The sequence below is a fragment of the Salvelinus namaycush genome, chromosome 14, assembly GCF_016432855.1.
Source record: "Salvelinus namaycush isolate Seneca chromosome 14, SaNama_1.0, whole genome shotgun sequence".
NCBI classification, from domain to species: domain Eukaryota; kingdom Metazoa; phylum Chordata; class Actinopteri; order Salmoniformes; family Salmonidae; genus Salvelinus; species Salvelinus namaycush.
Genome location: NC_052320.1, coordinates 16018619 through 16044313, shown reverse-complemented (window position 1 = coordinate 16044313; position 25695 = coordinate 16018619). Strand labels below are relative to the sequence as shown.

General features: G+C 42.5%; 2 protein-coding genes across 2 annotated transcripts; one reads left to right on the top strand and one right to left on the bottom strand.

Annotated features, from left to right (window-relative positions):
• Positions 1–2637: 2637 nt before the first annotated feature.
• LOC120059192 (protein ILRUN-like) lies at positions 2638–8828 on the bottom strand. The gene is made up of 5 exons (XM_039008053.1): positions 8558–8828; positions 6963–7117; positions 6547–6744; positions 4893–5206; positions 2638–4748 (listed from the first exon to the last, which is right to left on the bottom strand). Exons 1-5 carry the CDS (start codon positions 8713–8715, stop codon positions 4713–4715), a joined length of 861 nt encoding a protein of 286 aa, XP_038863981.1. The 5' UTR covers positions 8716–8828; the 3' UTR covers positions 2638–4712.
• A 5959-nt stretch (positions 8829–14787) lies between these two features.
• LOC120059196 (U1 small nuclear ribonucleoprotein C-like) lies at positions 14788–18057 on the top strand. The gene is made up of 6 exons (XM_039008056.1): positions 14788–14879; positions 15646–15688; positions 15845–15953; positions 16085–16174; positions 16999–17106; positions 17288–18057. The coding sequence occupies exons 1-6, from the start codon at positions 14872–14874 to the stop codon at positions 17398–17400; spliced, it is 471 nt and encodes a 156-aa protein (XP_038863984.1). The 5' UTR covers positions 14788–14871; the 3' UTR covers positions 17401–18057.
• Positions 18058–25695: the final 7638 nt, after the last annotated feature.

Sequence of the window (25695 nt, the reverse complement as noted above, 5' to 3'; positions counted from 1 at the left end):
AGGATAAAATGGCAGTAGGAAATGCAAGCTTCTAAAGGGAAGTTTAAGATGCAAATTCACCTCTTTCCCAATCTGTAAATCTTCCTGGAACTTCTACCAATCTTCCATCTACCACAATCATGCCATTCAAATCTACTTGGAAAGTTGTCATGAGTTGAAACTGTCATAGTACCAGGGTACGCTTTTATTTGGAAAGGGGGGCAACTTCAGGTAAAACTATTTTGAAGGGATACAGAGATGACAAGCACGCACTTTCGAGTTGTTTGAGCAGTCTGGTGAGGTTGAGAACTAACTAACCAGTCAGGGTTAGGGGTAAGTTACAGCCAGTGTTCTTGATTAACATACATGCTCAGAGCCAGGGGACAGAGGTATAACACAAGAGGCTAAAGCTTAGCCCACGGAATCACAATGACAAATGAATTGAGGGACTTGTGTGTTCAATCAGGCTATGTGTGTGAGAGCTGTACTGAAAAGACGGAGACATTTATGAAATGTTGAAAGATCTGTCACAGAAAAGGTGATATCCCTCATTTAAATGTTCAGAGAAATTGTGTAACAGCAATATTGTAAGAGAGCGAGCACAAATATTTGCTTAAACAAAAGAGCAATGTTTGTGCAGTGCTGTTGAAATATTCTAAAGAGCTACCATGTGCCAACACAGTTGGATGAATCATCAGAGTAAGTTAATAGACACATCTAACATCTCAGTGTTGGTTTGATGCCAATGACAGATTATGCCCCTTGCCTATAGCAATTAAAATATTTAAAAACCTGTCATTGAATTTGTTGATGCACAGTTTCAATGGGCCGCACCCTGCAACAACATATACTTTATTTTTGTAATATATTTTCATTGAAGAGTTGAAAGTGCAGAAGAGTGACCATGTTACACTAACTAGGTAAATCAACATGGTTTCTACGTCATTTCAACAAACAAAACAATCTATGTGATGATGTTTAATCAATGTGGGAAAATTATTGGATTTGCAAAAAGTCATCAATGTAAGGGAATTTTGTATTTTTAGTCATTACCTTGCTTCATAAATTTGAAGAGCACATGCAATTGATCTAAGATATTACCAATTGCCTTCAGGGGAAAACTGTAACATAGGCAGATTCTATGACAGGAGGTGTGGTTCTGGACAATGACACTGCTGTCACATTGACAAAGTACAGTCAATCATACCTGGGTGCAAATGAGTTTGCTGCCGTTTGTTGCCCAACTGCCCCAATGTAATGAAGTAAATAGTAAATATTTGAAAAATGCAATCATGCAAACTAGGTTTTCAAAGTCAATCACTGGTTGCAGATGGAAGGTGCAGAAGAGTAACGACACTGTTACACTAACTGATTGAATCAACGTTGTTTCTATGTCATTTCAACAACAAATAAATATATGTCATGACGTTTAATCAACGTGGGAAAATGATTGGATTTGCAAAAAGTAAATGTCAGGGAATTTTGTCGAAATTTCACAGATATCAAAACTAACCGTTGAACTGGGTGGGTAACCTCTTCCATCCACTCAACCCTTGATCCAACCCACTATTACATAATATCATAGTAAGTAACTCATCTTGTCTTCAAACATATTTTCATTGTCATTATCACGCTCTGCTATAGCCTTCTCCCCTGCTGTCTCAGGTGGATGAGCTCTAAGATATTTACATAATGCTCAAGGTTGCCAACATTCAAATGAGCAGCGTTCCCTGAGGCTGTATGCTCAGCAGATAAACAGAAAATAGTGAACTGTAGCGTTTTGGCAAGTTAGCCCCGCAGACCTAGTGATTGTAACCAAAAACCTCTTTAAACTGAAAAAGCACTTTGGTTGAAACACCCACCCACCCTGTCCATCAATTATGCCCTGGGGGTTTGACACAGCCTACTGTATGTGGAAGCTATCCCCCTTTTCTTCAGTCAGAGCTCTACACTATCCATGCCTTATACCTATGCAGCTTTACCTTATAATAATGACGTTTATATCCTGGTCTAATTGGATATGTATTGGCTATTCATAAGATTGGCTGACTTTTCAGTCAAATTTTACCATGCCAAAACATGTAGATCAATTCTACCTGAGATTCAATCACCCACAAAGGTGACTGATGGCTGGGATTAATTTATGAATGAGGCTCTGTTACATTTGGTGCAGGGAAAATAATCCATTATCGTGGAGTGGGAACCTGAACAAAAACCAGTGACCGTCATCATAACCTGAGTTTAGGACTTTGATTTGGACACCTTATTGACATTAGTAGAGGAAAATGTATAGTTGATGAATGCAAGTTATTCATTCTCAAGTTGCTTGGTAAATATTACAGGCATCCATTTCCACTACCTGTACACAGTAAATAAACGTTTTTTGTCCTTATGCATCTTTAGTGCATAATTAAAGCTAATCAGTTGAAGAAATTCATCTGGAGAGAAATGTATTACTGTAGTAACTGCAAAAATACTCAAGGCAAGATAAGTTAACATTCCAGTTCTTTTAAAAATCATAAAACTGAATATTAACTCTAAAATAAAATAAAAACATTTATTGAGTCGATAAATCTAAAGTATGTGCAAAATAAAGACCACGGAGATACGCCAAGCATTTTGTTTTCAGTGATAATTTAATCATACAAACGTTCGTTCAAACATACAGGAAAAATGCTTTCATATCTTTGCTGACTCTGTGTCTCATAAATGTTCTGCTGTAGAATTCCAAAAGTCATCCATTCTAACTCCTGAAAACTTCACAGAAAAAAAAAAATCTATCATACCCCCTAAAAAAAGCAATGTATCACTCAATTCGTGACATCCGACTGTAAACAAAAAACATACAAATGTGGCGTGTGTCCCAAACGGTACCCTATATAGTAAGGAAACTATAAAGGGAATAGGGGGCAATTTGAGACACAACCAAGGAGATTAAATGGGCAGTGTATACCTGTTACGACGAGGAGAAACATTTGTCATTACCTTGCTTCATAAACTTGAAGAGCACATGCAATTGATCTAAGATATTACCAAATGCCTTCAGGGCATAACTGTAACATAGGCAGATTAGCCATGACAGGTGGTGTGGTTCTGGACAATGACACTACTGTGACATTGTCAAAGTAGAGGCAATCATCCCTGGGGGCAAATGAGTTTGCTGCCATTTGTTGCCCAACTGCCCCAATGCAATGAAGTAAATAGTAAATATTTGAAAAATGTAATCTTGCAAGCCAGGTTTTCAAAGTCAATCCCTGGTTGCAGATGGAAAGATAACAAAACCGAGGAGGACCACACATGTAGCCTACCACCAGGCATGTAGTGTCCCAGGCATGTAGTGTCCCAGGCATGAAACTGAAGCATAAAGACAACTGGCCATCATAAGGAGCAATAGTAAAATATCTCACGTTTGGGCTGGAGGCCAAACTACTCAGTGCATAGAGATTAGCCAGTTAGTGCAAGTAATTTAAAACATTCTTTAAAATATAGTATTTTGAGGGACTAACGAATTGAAGGCCTGTATATTTGAATAAATGGTTGGGTTTAACATCGTCTGAGCAAGAGGACACTAATTGTAATTTCTGGGCTTTGGAATAAATAATAATTAACAAAAATAGCTAGAAAATCTGAAAACCTTAAATGAAGCTATGTCTTCAAGGCAAATGTATAAGATCTTTGGGCAGATAAAACAAAAATGCTTCAAAACAACATAGCTCTACATTCAGCAAATACATTCAACTCAAGATTACAAAACCAAGAAACGACACTGCTTTGCAACATGTGGACTTTTGCAATCTCACAGAACAAAATTATGAAGCCCTATTAAAACAAATTGAACCTACAGGGTGGCGATATAATCTACTTTCCAAGTATTGATCCTGACATGGATGGTCCTTTGAGTAAATGTTAGTTAATGTTTCTTTTATTACCAATTGGTAAGTGGGAAACTGCAATTTTGCTAAAGACCTCCCTCTAGTGGATGAATATACTGTAGCTCAACTTCAGAGTAACAGAACCAACCAACAATCAAAAGTGAAGCTACAGCAAATGGGATTTGCATGTGAATAAGCTGTTCTTCCTTTGTTGTTACCAGAAAAACATCAAAAACAATACATGCTTATCAGGCTGCTAAATTTGCTCAATTATTCTCCTGTCCCTAAAAAGTATACACTGTGAAATTAGGATTTTTAAAAGTATGAAAAGAAGAGAGGTTCCTTTTTTTTTTTTTTAAGTCAGCTTAGGAACTAGAGGATCAGTACGCAAAATAAATGGCTTTTCCTCCCTAGTCTGTCTCTTTCAGGTTGCATAAACCACGCAAATACACATACCCACGCACATGCACACTCCGACGCAAACACACACTCCTCCTTTCATCACTGCAGTCTCAACAGCATTCGGACACGACAACTAAATAACTAAAAATAAAGACCAGAAAAAAAAAACTTGTATCTCATCTCTTTAAAAAAAGATTTGTAGCACTCATTTTTAACTTAGCATTCACACATGCATACACTGGATGTGGGATCTTGTTGGTTGAGTCGTATGCTGGGAGAACAGAGCAGCTTTGTCTTCTGGTTTCCGTTTGTGTTGCGTAAAGTGGAGGGGGAACTTTGCATAAGTGTTTGTATGAATCTCAGGTTACTCTACCAGCCACAAGTAAAGTCTGCTCCCTCAATAGTTGGTGTGAATCCAGGAACACAGTGCTGCCTGGATGTGACGATGTTTCCCGAGTTTTAAGATTGCCCAAAAGGATAGGGTTCGTGAATACCCTGTGGGTAAAAGATAAAGAAACATTTTGTGGATATAGATTTTTTTTATAAATACAAAGTTGTTATTGTACTGATGAGCTATGGTATAATTGAACAATGAAGGGTATCCCTAAAAAGTTTGCAGTTGCTTCACATAGGCCTTACCTGACTGTAAGTCACTAGGTTGCTTTGGAGCCCGTTTGTTGCTATATTCACAGAGTTGTGTGACAGTCCATTTTGCTCTTGCTGCATTCGGTCCGGGCCACCCTCCCAGACGTCCGCGGGGTCCTTGAGGCCGCTATCGTCACGGTGACTGTTATCGTGGCCACCGGCGTGTTTCTGTGGCGAGGCGAAGGGGTTGTAGTCTCCCTCCACGTTGCGGGCAGGCTGGGTGTTGAACTCGGCCTGGAAGGAGGACATCTGCTGCGTCACGCCCAGGAGGCCTCCCACCTCCACGCTGACGATTACCCAGATCACATCTACAGTGGGAAGAGACAGTAACACTCCACATTTTTCATTGGTAGAATTGGTGCTCTGAACGTTAAAGCAGCAGAAAATAAGATTGAGATACAGCCTATATGAATTCTATCTACTTTTAAAGCACATGTTATGCCCTAGAAACTAATATGTAACACTGTAAAGACATTAGTTTATTATAAAAGCTAAAATGTTGATACAAATCCCTGTTATTATTACAAAGTCATTTGTGGAATATTAGGTTTCTGTGCCCCCAAATGTTTGGATATACTGGTAAAGTTAGCTAGCTAGCCAATTAGGTAACATGACCGAACAAAGTGTAAACAAATGGTTAACGACGCGCAAGTAGTTTTACAACGGCCCACAACATGGTTTATGAATGTAAAATGCATTCCCGGCTATAGGAAGATAAAAAATGTTGCGCCTGTAATATGGGTCAGATCTTTTGACCTGGGGGTACATTTGTTAAATCACTTTTGCCATCTACTCCGATTACAGAGTGTGCCTGAGTGCAGAATAACTGATTAATTTACGAAAGCGCAACACACATTAAATATGACATGTGTCAGTAAACGTCGGCAAAATCGTTTTAAAATAAATTGCTGCCAGCAGCACAGTTACAGTCACTAAAGCTCTAGATAACATGAAAACAGTCTAACCAGCTCTGCTAAGGCGAGTAAATTGGTCAGTGGGGTGATCTCTCATTTGTGTCTGGAAGTAGCTACCAAGCTAGCCAACTTTAGCCAGTTAGATTTGGCCATTGACTGCCGTTGTGAGGTCAGAATGCTTGGATCAACCCTACTCATCAGCCAGTGTCCAGTGTGCGCTCTGAATGCTCCAAGAACAAAATGCTCTGAATTTACAAACAAACAATCTGAATACGCTCAATGTACGAACGGCACAGAGCGCACTCTGACACACAGGAGGCAAATGAAACACGCACCACTGGTTCATCTATCAGCAAGCCGTTTTCACTATAGAAATGGTGCAACCAGGATGCTTTTTTCCCTAGGGCACTCGGAAACAACAGTACAGCGAAGCCTTATCATTACAACAATTATTATCTGGGAGATTTTTTTCCTAGTTGCACAGTGCTCCCAAAATTGTTATCCTGGTCGCACAGCAAAATATTTTGTCACACTTCAGAGCCCTGATTAGACCTTCAATATATTCAAGTGATGTAAACGCTAACTTTGGTGAATTCAACATTAGACTGCGGTAACACTTCACATTAAAGTATACTTTATAAAGGATGTATAAAAGTTTAAAACGATAAATTAGTTTACAGATTATTAGAATTGTTTAAATTGTTAACAACAGTTGTGTGCTTATCATTTCTCACCCCCATAGAAGAGCCCGGTGGCTGTGCACATCCTCCACTGGCCCTGGTACATGCCAGGGGAAAGGGGGCTGCGCATCTGTACGCTGACATCAGCCATCTCCTGGGGGTTTAATGAGCGCACCATCACCATGTTCACATGACCAAACTGGTCCCCTCCAACATACTTCAGACATACCCCAGGGGGCCAAGACTCTGCTCCTGCAAGAGACAAATAAACAAAACATGCATGATGAAATGAATAAACAATAACCTCAATTGCCAGCTCCAGTAACGATCAGTAGCTTGTTTGGAATGCTGTTTACTACTAGGATAGAACTTCAAAGCCTGAAAGCTAACAGTAAGGCCTTGTCAACACTGTTGTCAACACTGTCTATGACTGTGTGCAGCTCCTAAAGTTTTTTTTCACAACAACCAACCTGTGTTCTGTATCCTCCACGTCTTAGTGAATGGCGTGTCAGGGGGCACAGACTCCCCCTCCCCGATCGTCACATCCCCAACAAAAGACATGCATGGTGCATTGATGTTGGGGCTTTCAAAGTCATAGTAGGCTCCGATGGCTGCTTGTAAGTTCCTATAAGAGACGTAACAATTTATGGAAAGGAATGCATATCAGTTAGTAGAACACAACAATCCCCAGAGGTTAAAAAGAGGGGGTTAACTAGAAGCAAAAATCAATATCATATTTTTACCAAAAGAAGGCCTGCTTATTGAACTGGCCAAAAACAGGGTGCATGGAGAAAATTTATGGATGACCTATGCTCCTTATGGAATAAATTGGTTTAAGACAAGTCAGTATGTCAAATATGAATCTCAGCAGTGAAACTTGTATTGCCTCTTGGATCCCTCCCGTGACATACGGATATAATGATAGGGAGCCAAGCCTACTTAAGCCACCACCCCTAAAGGCCTTTACTAACAAGCTGGTCAACAGGAATTCAACCAAATATTCTAAATATTTCTGAAATTCTCTGACATAAGAGGGTTTTCAAACATTCCTTCCTCATACAATTTGGCCAGATGTCTGAGGGGACATTGACCTTTTGAATGATGCATGTTCTTCAGAGCAACACTACAGAAATTTGAATGTGCAGCAACATACCTACTGTCATAATGTAGCTGTGTGTGCAGCGGTTCTAATTTTAGACAGTAATTGCGCTTCCAGAATGAGCTAATTAATTACATTAAAAAACAAATTGTGACACGTTTCCACTGCAGAACACAGTTGTGTGGGGGCAAAGCTTCCACCAGTAACATTGTTGCCCATGAAACTTGAATTGCACCAAGTTGTTACATAACACAGGCTGCAGCATGTTCCCTGATCTAAAGGAGGGTCTTGGAACCTTGTCGTGAGGCAGGCCGTGGTCTTGTATAGGTCCTTGCTATCAGAGATCCTTGGAATGTCCCTACTCCATTGAAGTTTACATTTACAATTGTTAAGAGTAGTGTTTAGGGGTAGGTACGTCCCAAGTATCCCGTATAGCACTATCGGTCGTGTAATGACTGGGCACTTTCATGTGGAAAGAAATTCATAGCTGAAAAAGAAAAGCAGAATGGACAAACGAACCTCGTTGGTTGAAGCCTTCTGCTGTAGTTAGTTAGCTAGCTATGATTACTCTTGCTAATTATACTAGGCCCAGTTAATTCAAGAAGACCCTCTCCAGACATTAGAATTAGTCTGACCATAACACAACTGAACACTGGAAAATAAAGATATGTAATTGACACGTTCCCCTGTATAAAATGATAGAAAATAGACCCAGATCTGTCAATGATTTTTCAACCAAGGAAGGACTATCCTGGTTGTAGCCAATTAGCTAGCATGCAATCCAAATGAAAACCCAATTTAATTACATTTTCGATTTAAGAATATACACAAGACAATATAGTTTTGTCTCGTTGAATTGTAAATAAAAAGAAAGTCACAAATAAACCGTGTTGGCTGACTATCCGTCATGCAAGTAACAAAATCCTAGTATTAGCAATTACAGAGGCCACAATTCCCCGAACTCACCAATTGGTCATGTCCAAGAAGAAGGCGCATCCAGAGGGGTTCAGTTGAAACCCAAGCATTCTCTGAAACTCGGCTATGAGGATGTCCTTATCGGTAGTGCCCATGCAGCTAAATTTCTGCATTAACTCCGGGTCCAGGTCCAAATCCATGCCCTCCATCGCGGATTTCCCTGGACATAGACAGGGTTCCTTTCCTAATTTAGTCCGAGGCCTCAACCTGTCATAACAAACTCAACAACAACCCAAATGCGCATGTCATGGACAATTATGTGACTACGTCAACCCATGGCCTGTTCAAGATGGTCGATGTAGCAAGATAATCTGCAACAAAAACATCTGAGTAGGTCTCAGACTGTCCGCTATTTATTTTAGTACACATAATAGATTATTTAATCTGTACATCGCTTTAATATCAAACAACATGTGGTGAACACATACACATTGTATTTTGTAATCGAATAAACGCAGCGCCTAGCTCAGGCCGACCTTCTTGAACTAGGCCACAGTTGGCGTTCATAAATTCACCATGGAGTGCGCTCTGGGCCGTTCGTAAATTTAGAGCGTTGTCAGGATGTTTGTTCGTAAATTCAGATCGTTTCGCTCTCAGGGCGAGCGTTCTGACCTCACAAAGCAGTCAAGCACCCAAGCTATCTAGCTTGCTAGATACAATACTTTCTAACACGTGGGTGCGTTCGTAAATTATATTTATTCCGATTTCAAATCTGAGTGCTATAGCGCAGAATAACTGATGAATTTACGAACATGCAACACCCGTTGAATATGACCGGTGTCAGTAAACTACTGCGAAAAAAGTAATTAAACTGTTCAACGATTGTCTTTCACTCTTTGAGTCAACTACTCACCACATTTTAAGCACTGCAGTGCAAGCTAGCTGTAGTTAATGCTTTCAGTACAAGATTCATTCTCTGATCCTTTGATTGGGTGGACAACATGTTAGTTCACGCTGCAAGAGCTCTGATCAAATCAAATGTTTTATATAGCCCTTCTTACATCAGCTGATATATCAAAGTGCTGTACAGAAACCCAGCCTAAAACCCCAAACAGCAAGCAATGCAGGTGTAGAAGCACCGTGGCTAGGAAAAACTCCCTAGAAAGGCCAAAACCTAAGAAGAAACCTAGAGAGGAACCAGGCTATGAGGGGTGGCCAGTCCTCTTCTGGCTGTGCCGGGGGAGATTATAACAGAACATGGCCAAGATGTTCAAATGTTCATAAATGACCAGCATGGTTAAATAATAATAATCAAAGTAGTTGTCCAGGGTGTAACAAGCCAGCACCTCAGGAGTAAATGTCAGTTGGCTTTTCATAGCCGATCATTGAGAGCATCTCTACCGCTCCTGCTGTCTCTAGAGAGTTGAAAACAGCAGGTCTGGGACAGGTAGCACGCCCGGTGAACAGGTCAGGGTTCTATAGCCGCAGGCAGAACAGTTGAAACTGGAGCAGCAGCACGGCCAGGTGGACTGGGGACAGCAAGGAGTCATCAGGCCAGGTAGTCCTGTGGCCCCATCCGACGATATCCCCAGACAGGGCCAAACAGGCAGGATTTAACCCCAGCCACTTTGCAAAAGCACAGCCCCCACACCGCTAGAGGGATGTCTTCAACCACCAACTTACCATCCTGAGACAAGGCCGAGTATAGCCCACAAAGATCTCCGCCACGGCACAACCCAAGGGGGGGCGCCAACCCGGACAGGAAGATCACGTCAGCGACTCAACCCACTCAAGTGACGCACCCCTCCTAGGGACGGCATGGAAGAGCACCAGTAAGCCAGTGACTCAGCCCCTGTAATAGGGTTAGAGGCAAAGAATCCCAGTGGAGAGAGGGGAACCGGCCAGGCAGAGACAGCAAGGGCGGTTCGTTGCTCCAGTGCCTTTCCGTTCACCTTCACACTCCTGGGCCAGACTACACTCAATCATAGGACCTACTGAATAGATGAGTCTTCAATAAAGACTTAAAGGTTGAGACCGAGTCTGCGTCTCTCACATGGGTAGGCAGACCATTCCATAAAAATGTAGCTCTATAGGAGAAAGCCCTGCCTCCAGCTGTTTGCTTAGAAATTCTAGGGACAGTAAGGAGGCCTGCGTCTTGTGACCGTAGCGTATGTGTAGGTATGTACGGCAGGACCAAATTGGAAAGATAGGTAGGAGCAAGCCCATGTAAAGCTTTGTAGGTTAGCAGTAAAACCTTGAAATCAGCCCTTGCCTTAACAGGAAGCCAGTCTAGAGAGGCTAGCACTGGAGTAATATGATCACATTTTTGGGTTCTAGTCAAGATTCTAGCAGCCGTGTTTATTAGCACTAACTGAAGTTTATTTACTGCTTTATCCGGGTAGCCGGAAAGTAGAGCATTGCAGTAGACTAACCTAGAAGTGACAAATAAAATAAAATGTTATTTGTCACATACACATGGTTAGCAGATGTTAATGCGAGTGTAGCGAAATGCTTGTGCTTCTAGTTCCGACAATGCAGTAATAACCAACGAGTAATCTAACCTAACAATTCCACAACTACTACCTTATACACACAAGTGGAAAGGGATAAAGAATATGTACATAAAGATATATGAATGAGTGATGATACAGAACGGCATAGGCAAGATGCAGTAGATGGTATAAAGTACAGTATATACATATGAGATGAGTAATGTAGGGTATATAAACATAAAGTGGCATAGTTTAAAGTGGCTAGTGATACATGTATTACATAAAGATGCCAAGATGCAGTAGATGATATAGAGTACAGTATATACATATACATATGAGATGAGTAATGTAGGGTATGTAAACATTATATTAAGTGGCATTGTTTAAAGTGGCTAGTGATACATTTTTACATAAATGTCCATCAATTCCCATTATTAAAGTGGCTGGAGTTGAGTCAGTATGTTGGCAGCGGCCACTAAATGTTAGTGGTGGCTGTTTAACAGTCTGATGGCCTTGAGATAGAAGCTGTTTTTCAGTCTCGGTCCCTGCTTTGATGCACCTGTACTGACCTCGCCTTCTGGATGATAGCGGGGTGAACAGGCAGTGGCTCGGGTGGTTGTTGTCCTTGATGATCTTTATGGCCTTCCTGTGACATCGGGTGGTGTAGGTGTCCTGGAGGGCAGGTAGTTTGCCCCCGGTGATACGTTGTGCAGACCTCACTACCCTCTGGAGAGCCTTACGGTTGTGGGCAGAGCAGTTGCCGTACCAGGCGGTGATACAGCCCGACAGGATGCTCTCGATTGTGCATCTGTAGAAGTTTGTGAGTGCTTTTGGTGACAAGCCGAATTTCTTCAGCCTCCTGAGGTTGAAGAGGCGCTGCTGCGCCTTCTTCACCACGCTGTCTGTGTGGGTGGACCAATTCAGTTTGTCCGTGATGTGTACACCGAGGAACTTAAAACTTACTACCCTCTCCACTACTGTCCCGTCGATGTGGATAGGGGGGTGCTCCCTCTGCTGTTTCCTGAAGTCCACAATCATCTCCTTTGTTTTGTTGACGTTGAGTGTGAGGTTATTTTCCTGACACCACACTCCGAGGGCCCTCACCTCCTCCTTGTAGGCCGTCTTGTCGTTGTTGGTAATCAAGCCTACCACTGTAGTGTCGTCCGCAAACTTGATGATTGAGTTGGAGGCGTGCATGGCCACGCAGTCGTGGGTGAACAGGGAGTACAGGAGAGAGCTCAGAACGCATCCTTGTGGGGCCCCAGTGTTGAGGATCAGCGGGGTGGAGATGTTGTTACCTACCCTCACCACCTGGGGGTGGCCCGTCAGGAAGTCCAGTACCCAGTTGCACAGGGCGGGGTCGAGACCCAGGGTCTCGAGCTTGATGACGAGTTTGGAGGGTACTATGGTGTTAAATGCTGAGCTGTAGTCGATGAACAGCATTCTCACATAGGGATTCCTCTTGTCCAGATGGGTTAGGGCAGTGTGCAGTGTGGTTGTGATTGCGTCGTCTGTGGACCTATTGGGTCGGTAAGCAAATTGGAGTGGGTCTAGGGTGTCAGGTAGGGTAAGGTGATATGGTCCTTGACTAGTCTCTCAAAGCACTTCATGATGACGGAAGTGAGTGCTACGGGGCGGTAGTCGTTTAGCTCAGTTACCTTAGCTTTCTTGGGAACAGGAACAATGGTGGCCCTCTTGAAGCATGTGGGAACAGCAGACTGGGATAAGGATTGATTGAATATGTCCGTAAACACACCAGCCAGCTGGTCTGCGCATGCTCTGAGGACGCGGCTAGGAATGCCGTCTGGGCCTGCAGCCTTGCGAGGGTCAACACGTTTAAATGTTTTACTCACCTCGGCTGCAGTGAAGGAGAGCCCGCAGGTTTTGGTAGCGGGCCGTGTCAGTGGCACTGTATTGTCCTCAAAGCGAGCAAAAAAGTTATTTAGTCTGTCAGACAAAAGCATGGATTCATTTTTCTGCATAATTTTTGGACAGAAAGTTTCTGATTTTTGCAATGTTACGTAGATCAAAAAAAGCTGTCCTTGAAACAGTCTTGATATGTTCGTCAAAAGAGATGTCAGGGTCCAGAGTAACGCCAAGGTCCTTCAGTTTTATTTGAGATGACTGTACAACCATCAAGATTAATTGTCAGATTCAACAGAAGATCTCTTTGTTTCTTGGGACCTAGAACAAGCATCTCTGTTTTGTCCGAGTTTAAAAGTAGAACATTTGCAGCCATCCACTTCCTTATGTCTGAAACACAGGCTTCCAGGGAGGACAATTTTGGGGCTTTACCATGTTTCATTGAAATGTACAGCTGTGTGTCATCCGCATCGCAGTGAAAGTTAACATTATGTTTCCGAATGACATCACCAAGAGGTAGAATATATAGGGAAAACAATAGTGGTCCTAAAACGGAACCTTGAGGAACACCGAAATGTACAGTTGATTTGTCAGAGGACAAACCATCCACAGAGACAAACTGATATTCAATTTGTCAGAGCTAATGGTGGGAGGCTTCGGCGTCTCAGACCCCGTAATGGGAGGGGTAGAGACCAGAGAAGGCTCGGCCTCTGACTCCGACTCGCTGCTTAATGGGAAGAACAGGTTGAAAGTTTCTGTTGGCTGAATGAGCAACACCGGTTGAGCCTTCCTACAGCATTTCCCTCCAGAAGCCATGAGAAAGTTGTCCGGCTGCGGGGACTGTGCGAGGGGATTTATACTACTATCTGTACTTACTGGTGGCCCAGACGCTGTTTCATACTTTCCTACACTTAAATTACCCTTGCCTAACGATTGCGTCTGAAGCTGGGCTTGCAGCACAGCTATACTCACCGTAAGGCGATCGTTCTCCTGTATATTATGAGTACAGCAACTGCAATTAGAAGGCACCATGTCCAGATAAAGTGTCCGGAGTGAAAAAGTTGAATGAAAAAAGTTGAGCGAGGGAAAAACTAAAAATATAAACGTAATTAAAAAGTAAAAACCGTAAAGTTGGCAGGTAGCAAAGTAAGGTTTGCAACAAAATGCACAGCAGCACGTAAACAAGTCTCCAATTCAAACCACAGGTTTTCAATCTGCAAAGGTAGGACAGAAGCCAGCTGGCCTCTAGCTACACTATGATGCAACCCTACAGAGTGCTGTTAAGGCTACTGTAGACCTTCATTGCAAAACAGTGTGTTTTAATAAATAATTTGATGACGTGAATTTTTTTTGTAAAGGTTTATTTTCATGAAATTCACTGAGGAGGATAGTATTCCCCTTCCTCCTCCGAGAGCCTGCAATGGTCCCCATTTAGACTTGGTCATTGTACTTGCCCTATCAAAGCTGGTTATACGGTTTTCATGTTGTCTCGAGGGTTAATGACTAACTGTGTAACTGGCACCAATTTATTTCTGTTTTTTTTGCTGATGTTTACTGACACGTGTCATAACAACCGGGTTCAAGGTCGTTCGTAAATACATAAATTATTTTGCGCTCTGGTACCCTCAAACCAGAGTCCTCTGAAATCGGAAAAGATTGCCAGAGTGAATTTACGAACGCACCCGCGTATATTGTAGATGTGCTAAAATGATTAGATTTCAGGATTGTTTTGCACTGGAAAGGGAATTATTAGAAATGCACGCAGCCTTCACAAGATAATTCCAAATGGCCAATACAGTAATGTATAAAACATTGTTGATTCAGTCAGTGCCCTGCTGGTATAGTTTGTATTATTTGCAACACCTGTAGTGGGGGTGGTGGCGCTGCAGTTATTATGAGGACTCATTATGGCGCACCTCTTTCCTTGAAAAGAGTCGTCGTTTACTTAGGCTTCCGGTAAAGGGACGTTTTTAACATATATCTCAGTGCTGGTTAGCCAGGCTGCTCAAAATGCCGAAGTAAGTATTTATCTTTTGTCTCTCATTAGAGTATTTATTCTCTTTTGAAGGTATTTGACCTTAATGAAGACTGAACATGTAGATCTAATTTAACGAATAGAAGTTATAGTAGCTTATTCAACCGGCCTCAGACATTTCAGCTACCTTTGTTGGGGTCGTCACTAGTTACCACAGCCTCAAAGTCATAAACCCCGCCTATTTCTACAATTTCACGTTTTCAAATTGTCACGTGCAGAATTACGGTTAAATTAATTTTTTTTCAAGCTCTAAACCCAACAATTCAGTAATTAATAACAATGTAATATTACAAATATAAGTAGATAAAAAAACACGTGAAATAAGAACTCGAGAAAGTATTTATACTATTATATACAGGGTCAGACCATTACCATATTTACAATGTTCAGGGATACTGGAGTGATCTCTTCTTACAATTTGATCTTAAACATAACCCTAACCACACTGATAACCTTATGCCTAACCTTAAGACTAAAAAGCATGTTTTTGTTTTCACGATCTAGCCAATTTTTGACTTTGGCTGTGTTAACTCTGTTGGCTGGGAAGGAAGTGTTAGCCATCAGCCAGCAGCAATAGCATCATTTATAGCTTGTCTGTTTTGTTCCCAGTGATTGAGTTCTATTATGGGGAGCTGATACATTTAGTCTGACTTTTCTGCCCAGCTGCATATTTGTTTTTATACTGTCTGGTTCTGCCTACACAAATTGATATGTCTGTTTATCATCTCAATATGTCTGTTTATCATCAGGTTTTATTGTGATTACTGTGATACCTACCTTACTCATGACTCGGTAAGTCTGCATAACATTGCTAGTGGAAGTGTTTCCTGATTGCATGTGGTTGATTCTGTCATTAAGCTGAATGTGAGTTTTTTTTTCTTCTCTTCTATCGCCCTATTATGTATAAGGAATGTTGGTCAACATTGATGAATGTTCTGTGTTTGGCAGCCCTCTGTGAGGAAAACACACTGCAGTGGCCGCAAACACAAAGAAAATGTAAAAGACTACTACCAGAAATGGATGGAAGAACAAGCGCAGAGCCTCATTGACAAAACAAGTGAGTAACACACAAAAAAGACTGACCTGTCTTTGTTACCTTGATGTGTTAAGTCAATACCGTCCTAGGCGAACGGGGGCCTGAAGGCTAATATGTCAGGAGCTCTAACTTTGTCATTGTGTTTCTCTTAGCCGCTGCCTTTCAACAAGGGAAGATGCCCCCAACACCATTCCCAGGAGCCCCACCTCCAGGGGGTGCCATGATCCCTCCACCAAACCTCAGTAAGTGCATTAGCGCCATGTATACTGAACAAAAATAAACGCAACATGTAAAGTGTTGGTTTCATGAGCTGAAATAAAAGATCCCAGAAATATTCCACATGCACAAAAAGCTCTCAAATTGTGCACATTTGTTTACATCCCTGTTAGTAAGCATTTCTCCTTTGCCAAGCTAACCCATCCACCTGACAGGTGTGGCATATCAGGAGGCGGATTAAACGGCATGATCATTACACAGGTGCACCTTGTGCTGGGGACAATAAAAGGCCTCTCTAAAATGTGCTGTTTGTCATACAACACAATGCTACAATGTCTCAAGTTTTGAGGGAGCGTGCAATTGGCATGCTGACTCCAAGAATGTCTACCAGAATTTAATATTCATTTCTCTACCATAAGTTGCCTCCGCCCTTTCAGAGAATTTGGCAGTATTTCCAACCAGCCTTGCAACCACAGACCACGTATAACCACGCCAACCCAGCACCTCCATCTGGCTTCTTCACCTGTGGAATTGTCTGATGGGGGTGCCGTGGACTATTTATGTCTGTAATGAAGCCCTTTTCACGGGGGAAAAATAATTTTGATTGGCAGGGCCTGGCTACAGAGTGGGGGAGCCCAATTTATTTCAATTGACTGATTTCCTTATGAACTGTAACTCTGAAATTGTTGCATGTTGCACATTTGTTAGGATGCGAAGATCACATCCAAGAGCAACCAAAAGTCCTTTCTTGGAAAGCAAATCTTACAACCAATTTACTTTATATAAGAATATTTTGCTGCTAATGGTCTGAGTTTCCTGGTGGTTATTGTTGTTAATGTGTCACCAATAGATGGCCCCCCACGTCCAGGGATGCTACCAACACCCCAGATGGGTGGTCCTCCAATGATGCCCATGATGGGTGGAATGGGACCACCACCTGGAATGATGGGTGGTCCAGGTAAGATAACCTCAACTCTTATTTCTGTGATATACATACTCTTCACTTGTTTGAGTCTGTATGCTTCAGTTTGCCAATATTGTTGAGGAAACATACCACTATCTAAAACTAAATACTATAATCTGAACAAATAAATTATTGAAACCACCACCTGTAAATGCTTTCTTTCCTACATTCTCAGGTATGCGACCTCCAATGGGTGGCCGAATGCAGATGATGCCTGGACATCACATGATGCGACCTCCCGGTCACCCAATGATGATGCGGCCAATGATGGCACGGCCAGACCGATAAACTCTCCCGACTCCCTCAAACACACCATGGGTTTGTTCCACATGATCAGTAAATCTTATTTTCTTACTTATAAAATTGGTTTGTTTAGGGAAATCTATTGTTGAATAAGGTGGTCTCAAATATAAAATGTTTCTCTGACAAGTGCCACAGTTAATCACATGTAGCTAGTTGATTGTATAATTATTGGTAACTTTGCGTCAAACTTCTACTAAGTAGATTTGAAGGTAAGGAGCTTTACTGATCCTGTGGAACAAACCTTTTGGCAAATCCCTCCACTCTACAACTGTTTCTTGGACTCCACTTTACATAATACTGTGTTGGTTATCTTGCCTTTGCTGTATTATCCATTTTCCCTGGATGGATTTCATTTTTATTATTCTACAGATTTTATAATGTTCCCTCTGCTTATTCCCATTTCCCTACTCATTGTTATTTTGTCTTGGCAAGTGCCAAAGACAAAACGGGAAGTTATGAAAATGTTGTTGAATGTGTTTTATCATTCACCTAGAGGTGTATTATAAGGTCTCCCATTTTATTTTGTTGGCAGTAACGTTACCAGTCAGATGAGTCAGCAGTTTCTTTTTTACAATTTTATGAGCCGTTACTATTGGCTTTGAATTTGTTGTATTACGGTCTATTAAACGAAAAAGCAAAGTTCTCTGTGGTCGTTAATGATGTTTTAATCTCTGAACAGCACCGTTGTCATTTGTATACCTAGCTCTTCTTTATAAATTCAGCAGGGGGCGCTAGAATGTAATATTTGTGACCCAGGCACCTAAACCCAAGGCAGCATGTTTTTTGCTCGCTATGTCTTATGGGAAAAATACTTTTAGACAGAAATGACTGTGCAATCGTAATGAATGAGAGAAGGCAGCCAGCTGGGCATTTCACTGAAGATAAGAGGGCGTGGAATGTGAAGAGATGCAAATAAGCTAGCTACAAATAAACAATTTAGCTAGCGATCTTATTCTCCCCAATACCGCTATGGCAGGAATAATAAAAAAACAAATATTGAAACACTTGTCCAGGTAAGAAAGATTGCTTGCTAGCTCGGCTAACGTATTACCATATTTGCTTTGACTGGCTAGCTACGTGGACTAACTAGGTATGTCAACCAGAGATGGCCAAATAACTATTCATTATTTGTAACAGCCCCCTATGCATTTTGTGCTTTATACGTCTGCTGGCAAACTCGCTAGCTAGTAGTGCAAGGCTGATTGATGCATGCCAACAGACGTTATAGCTGTTGGAAGAAGAGAAACGAGAGATTCTTAATGTCAGTCACCTTGCATAATTAATCAATACTGCTGACTGTAAAGAAATGAAGCCAGTATTGATAATGGTACCAATTCTCCGGAGTATGACTGTAAATAAGAGTATGAATGGAACCCATGTTATGTTTACCTTCACGTTCTCTGCTTGGAACGTAACACTCTGTCATCCAATAGACGTTCCTTTTATGCAGACTTTTCAGGACCTGACAGCAGTACAGGCACAATCTAAGCTCTTGAACGGGGTTTAAAAAATTGTCAAGCCTCTGACATCCTTGCTAAGCAATTGATTAAGTGGAAATACTCTTTTAGAGAGAAATTAAGCTCGGGTGTCTTCAGGACTATTACTACACTAAAATTCCTTGTTTGAGTCAGAAAATAGTCTCGTATCAGACTGGGTCCTTGTAGTTGGTCACACCACACTGGGTGCTTGTGAGGACACATGCCGACTGGGTGTCATTCCAAGTTGGTGCTGAATGGCTGCCAGCCCTTCATTCAGTGTAATTTGTCATCAGTGGTTAGACTAACTTGGCTTTACATCTCACAAGGATCTCATCGTGTGATAGAATTAACATCAATCAGTGGGGGCTGGGATTTCCCAGGGACCTCACAATACAATATTATCACGATTCTTAGGTGTCGATACCCCTTACCAAAAAAAAAAAAAGGCTTCTGGCAAACCTTTGGCCAGTTTGCTGCAAGCCCATATTTTCTCATGCAAATTAGTTGTGGCAAATTTGCGGCAATTTGTGAACTTCTGGCTAACAATTCTGGGAAACTTGTGGCGAACATACTGTTTGCTGCAAACTCAGTCCGAATTTGGAAATTAGATCCGTTTTTTGGTTATTGTGTGTTATAATTGAAATTCATCTACACACGGGTGCAACTTTGGTTTTAGAAGTGTGGGGGGACAATTATTATAATACCGTTTTCTTTTATCCAGTCAGAGCCGACCGCTTGGAGGCGTCCGCATGGTCCAAAAGCACACCTTTGCCCTGTTTTGTATCACATGTATCACACAATGTATCTACACAGGGGTGCAACTTTGGTTTTAGAAGTGTGGAGGAACAATTATTATAATAGTTTTTTGAATCCAGCCTAGCCAACCGCTTGGAGGCGTCTGCATGGTCCTAAAGCACACCGTTACCTCGTTTTGTATCACATTCCAATGATAAAACTTTGCCCACCACCCAGGACAATGGATCGGATCCCAGCCGGCGACCCAAAACAACGACGGCGTAGAAGGGGCAAACGGAGCGGTCTTCTGGTCAGGCTCTGTAGAGGGGCACATCGCGCACCGCTCCCGAGCATACTACTCGCCAATGTCCAGTCTCTTGACAACAAGGTAGACGAAATCCGTGCAAGGTTAGCCTTCCAGAGAGACATAAGAGACTGTAACGTACTTTGTTTTACGGAAACATGGCTCACTCGAGACACGCTATCGGAGTCGGTACAGCCAGCTGGTTTCCTCACGCATCGCGCCGACAGAAACAAGCATCTTTCTGGTAAGAAGAAGGGCGGGGGTGTATGCCTTATGATTAACGAGACGTGGTGTGATCATAACAACATACAGGAACTCAAGTCCTTCTGTTCACCTGACTTAGAATTCCTCACAATCAAATGCTGACCGCATTATCTACCTAGAGAATTCTCTTCGATTATAATCACAGCCGCATATATCCCCCCCAAGCAGACACATCGATGGCCCTGAACGAACATCATTTGACTCTATGTAAACTGGAAACCACATATCCTGAGGCTGCATATTGTAGCTGGGGATTTTAAAAAGGCTAATCTGAAAACAAGGCTCCCTAAATTCTATCAGCATATCGATTGTGCAACCAGGGCTGGCAAAACTCTAGATCATTGTTATTCTAACTTCCGCGACGCATATAAGGCCCTCCCCGCCCTCCTTTCGGAAAAGCTGACCACGACTCCATTTTGTTGCTCCCTGCCTACAGACAAAAACTAAAACAGGAAGCTCCCGCGCTCAGGTCTGTTTCAAGATTCCACGCTTCAAGATTGCTTCGATCACGTGGACTGAGATATGTTCCACATTGCGGCGAACAACAACATTGATGTATATGCTGATTCGGTGAGCAGGTTTATTAGCAAGTGCATCGGCGATGTCGTACCCACAGCGTATATTAAACCGTGGATTGATGGCAGCATTCGCGCAAAACTGAAAGCGCGAACCACTGCTTTTAATCAGGGCAAGGTGACTGGAAACATGACCGAATACAAACAGTGTAGCTATTCCCTCCGCAAGGCAATCAAACAAGCTAAGCGTCAGTATAGAGACAAAGTAGAGTCGCAATTCAACGGCTCAGACGCGAGAGGTATGTGGCAGGGTCTACAGTCAATCACGGACTATAAAAGGAAAACCAGCCCCGTCGCGGACCAGGATGTCTTGCTCCCAGACAGACTAAACAACTTCTTTGCTCGCTTTGAGGACACTACAGTGCCACTGACACGGCCCGCTACCAAAACCTGCGGGCTCTCCTTCACTGCAGCCGAGGTGAGTAAAACATTTAAACGTGTCAACCCTCGCAAGGCTGCAGGCCCAGACGGCATCCCCAGCCCCGTCCTTAGAGTATGCGCAGACCAGCTGGCTGATGTGTTTACGGACATATTCAATCAATCCTTATCCCAGTCTGCTGTCCCCACATGCTTCAAAAGGGCCACCATTGTTCCTGTTCCCAAGAAAGCTAAGGTAACTGAGCTAAATGACTACCACCCCGTAGCACTCACTTCCGTCATCATGAAGTGCTTTGAGAGACTAGTCAAGGACCATATCACCTCCACCTAGACCCACTCCAATTTGCTTACCGCCCCAACAGGTCCACAGTTAACGCAATCGCAATCACACTGCACACTGCCCTAACCCATCTGGACAAGAGGAATACCTATGTGAGAATGCTGTTCATCGACTACAGCTCAGCATTTAACACCATAGTACCCTCCAAACTCGTCATCAAGCTCGAGACCCTGAGTCTCGACCCCGCCCTGTGCAACTGGGTCCTGAAATTCCTGACGGGCCGCCCCCAGGTGGTGAGGGTAGGTAACAACATCTCCATCCCGCTGATCCTCAACACTGGGGCCCCACAAGGGTGCATTCTCAGCCCTCTCCTGTGCTCCCTGTTCACCCACGACTGCGTGGCCATGCACGCCTCCAACTCAATCGTCAAGTTCGCAGACGACACTACAGTGCTAGGCTTGATTACCAAAAACGACGAGACGGCCTACAGGGAAGAGGTGAAGGCCCTCGGAGTGTGGTGTCAGGAAAATAACCTCACAATCAACGTCAACAAAACAAAGGAGATGATCGTGGACTTCAGGAAACAGCAGAGGGAGCACCCCCCTATCCACATCGATGGGACAGTAGTGGAGAGGGTAGAAAGTTTTAAGTTCATCGGCGTACACATCACGGACAAACTGAAATGGTCCACCCACACAGACAGCGTGGTGAAGAAGGCGCAGCAGCACCTCTTCAACGTCAGGAGGCTGAAGATATTCGGCTTGTCACAATAAACACTCAAACTTTTTTACAGATGCACAATCGAGAGCATCCTGTCGGGCTGTATCACCGCCTGGTACGGCAACTGCTCCGCCCATAACCGTAAGGCTTTCCAGAGGGTAGTGAGGTCTGCACAACGCATCACCGGGGGCAAACTACCTGCCCTCCAGGACACCTACATCCCCGATTATCACAGGAAGGCCAAAAAGATCATCAAGGACAACAACCACCCGAGCCACTGCCTGTTCACCCCGCTATCATCTAGAAGGCGAGGTCAGTACAGGTGCATCAAAGCAGGGACCGAGACTGAAAAACAGCTTCTATCTCAAGGCCATCAGACTGTTAAACAGTCATCACTAACATTCAGTGGCTGCTGCCAACATACTGACTCAACTCCAGCCACTTTAATAATGGAAAAATTGGATGTAATAAATGTATCACTAGCCACTTTAAACAATGCCACTTTTATGTTTACATACCCTACATTACTCATCTCATATGTATATACTGTACTCTATACCATCCACTGCATCTTGCCTATGCCGTTCTATACCATCACTCATTCATATATGCTTTTATGTACATATTCTTATTCATTCCTTTACACTTGTGTGTATAAGGTAGTTGTTGTGAAATTGTTAGGTTAGATTACTCGTTGGATATTACTGCATTGTCGGAACTAGAAGCACAAGCATTTCACTACACTCGCATTAACATCTGCTAACCATGTGTATGTGACAAATACAATTTGATTTGATTTTGATTAATATTAATACCATTTAAATGTAGATCTTTTTTGAATTGGATATATTTACCATATCATATGGAGACAGAAATATAAACCTTTATCATAAGTAGACAAAATTGCAAAGGATTAAATCCTTCCAATAACAAAAAAACATTTAGTTACGAATTGAACTTTAATTAAATAAGTTAACTCTTCACATGGCATGATTTTACTGAACAACAAAAGAAAGGGAATATTGAATGATCCCCAATGATCCATCTCATCTCCCAAAAACTTTTTCAATATACATCTGTAAAATGATAGTCGAGAAACTAAAGCCTTGGTTGTCTTCCTCTCAGGCTTCCATGTCTTCTCCCTGGACCTCCTCAATGTCCACCTCTTGAACATCAGACTCTGAGGCCTCATCTTCACTGTCACTTTCCAACCTTGTTGAGGATGGTTCGTTGTCAGCCTCAAATTTGCCCGGATAGCCACCAATTTTTCAACCCTTGTATTGGTCAGCTTGTTGTGTGCTTTGGTGTGTGTGTTCCCAAACAAGGACCAGTTGCGCTCTGAGGCGGCTGATGTTGGTGGGATTTGGAGAATGATGGAGGCAACAGGGGAAAGAGCCTCAGATCCACAAAGTCCCTTCCATCAGGTGGCTGATGAGATATGTTTGCACGACTGCCATATTACATCTCCATCCCAAAGCCCTTGCTTGGAAGTGTACTTCACCAGACTGCCAAGAACCATGCCCTCATCCAGGCCAAGGTGGCGAGACACGGTAGTGATGACACCATAGGCCTTGTTGATCTTTGCACCAGACAGGATGCTCTTGCCAGCAAACTTGGGGTCCAACATGTACGCTGCGGCGTGTACGGGCTTCAAGCAGAAGTCTTCACGCTTTTTGATGTATTTCAGAACTGCAGTTTCCTCTGCTTGGAGCAACAGTGAAGTGGGTAGGGCAGTACTGATTTATTCTCTTACATCTGCAAGCAGTCTGAACATCAGACAGGATGGCATTGTCTCCCTCAATCCGTGCAATGGCTACTGCTATAGGTTTCAGGAGTTTCAGGCTGCTTACCATTCTCTCCCAAAATACATAATCCAGGAGGATCCTGGACTGTGATATAGCAATTTCTTGGAGAGACTCCTTCCTCTCCAGGAGACTGTCAAACATGATGACAACACCACCCCAATGGGTGTTGCTGGGCAGCTTCAATGTGGTGCTCTTATTCTTCTCACTTTGCTTGGTGAGGTAGATTGCTGCTATAACTTGATGACCCTTCACATACCTAACCATTTCCTTGGCTCTCTTGTAGAGTGAATCCATTGTTTTCAGTCCCATGCTGTCCTTGAGGATCAGATTCAATGCATGAGCAGCACAGCCAATGGGTGTGATGTGAGGGTAGGACTCCTACTTTAGACCAAGCAGCCTTCATGTTTGCAGCATTGTCTGTCACCAGTGCAAATACCTTCTGTGGTCCAAGGTCATTGATGACTACCTTCAGCTCATCTGCAATGTAGAGACTGGTGTGTCTGGTGTTCTTTGTGTCTGTGCTCTTGTAGAATACTGGTTGAGGGGTGGAGATGATGTAGTTAATTATTCCTTGCCCATGAACATTCTACCACCCATCAGAGATGATTGCAATACAGTCTGCTTTCTCTATGATTTGCTTGACCTTCACTTGAACTCTGTTGAACTCTGCATCCAGCAAATTAGTAGATAAAGCATGTCTGGTTGGAGGGGTGTATGCTGGGTGAAGAACATTCAGAAATCTCTTCCAATACACATTGCCTGTGAGCATCAGAGGTGAACCAGTTGCATACACAGCTCGAGCAAAACATTCATCAGCATCTCTGACTAGGTTCCTCCATTAAGTCAAAAAAACTTCTGATTCCAGGAGGACTATGAGCTGTTGCTATCGATACGATGTCTGATTCATCATTTTCACTTCGAATAGAAGTAGAGGGACTTTTGTCAGAAGTTGATTGTTGTGAGTGCTGAGAGAACTTTATGTACTTGGCCAAATTATTCTGCATCTTTGTTGCATTCTTCACATGATTTGGCACAGTATTTGCAGATGTACACAGCTTTTCCTTCAACATTAGCTGCAGTGAAATGTCTCCACACATCAGATAGTGCCCGTGGCATTTTCCTGTAAAGATAGTTTTTTGTAAAAAAAACAAATACAATTCCATATACAGATACATATTTAAGCAGTTAAACAACTCCTTTGTAAGATAAATGTTTTAAAATGAAACATGTATGGAAACAGGTGAATTAACACTCAGTTAGCAGGCTCAAGCAAGCTAAAACCCACATGGTAGCAAAAACTAACTAGCAGAAATTGTTAACAAGTTAGAAATTATTTAAACACACTTTTCCTGGTTAAATAAAAAAACACACATTGCTGTAGGCTACTATTTACTAGTTAAAACCTCTTTGGGATAGGGAGCAGTATTTTCACGTCCGGATGTAAAGCGTGCCCAAAGTAAACTGCCTGCTACTCAGGCCCAGAAGCTAGGATATGCATATAATATTATTAGTAGATTTGGATAGAAAACACTATAAAGTTTCTAAAACTGTTAAAATAATGTCTGTGAGTATAACAGAACTTATTTGGCAGGCGAAACCCGAGGACAAACCATCCAGGATTTTTTTTGTTGTTGAGTTCACTGTGTTTTCTATTGATTTTCTATGGGTAACTAGATTTATGAGGCACCTGGTTGCAGTTCCTATGGCTTCCACTAGATTTCAACAGTCTTTAGAAATTGGT

Coding starts and splice junctions, on each gene's coding strand:
- LOC120059192 (XM_039008053.1), bottom strand. CDS start 8,715: ATGGAGGGCATGGATTTGGACCTGGACCCGGAGTTAATGCAGAAATTT. Junction 7,118..8,557: donor TTCTTGGACATGACCAATTG/GTGAGTTCGGGG, acceptor CGTCTCTTATAG/GAACTTACAAGCAGCCATCG. Junction 6,745..6,962: donor GTGGAGGATACAGAACACAG/GTTGGTTGTTGT, acceptor TGTCTCTTGCAG/GAGCAGAGTCTTGGCCCCCT.
- LOC120059196 (XM_039008056.1), top strand. Junction 16,175..16,998: donor GATCCCTCCACCAAACCTCA/GTAAGTGCATTA, acceptor TGTCACCAATAG/ATGGCCCCCCACGTCCAGGG. Junction 17,107..17,287: donor TGGAATGATGGGTGGTCCAG/GTAAGATAACCT, acceptor CTACATTCTCAG/GTATGCGACCTCCAATGGGT.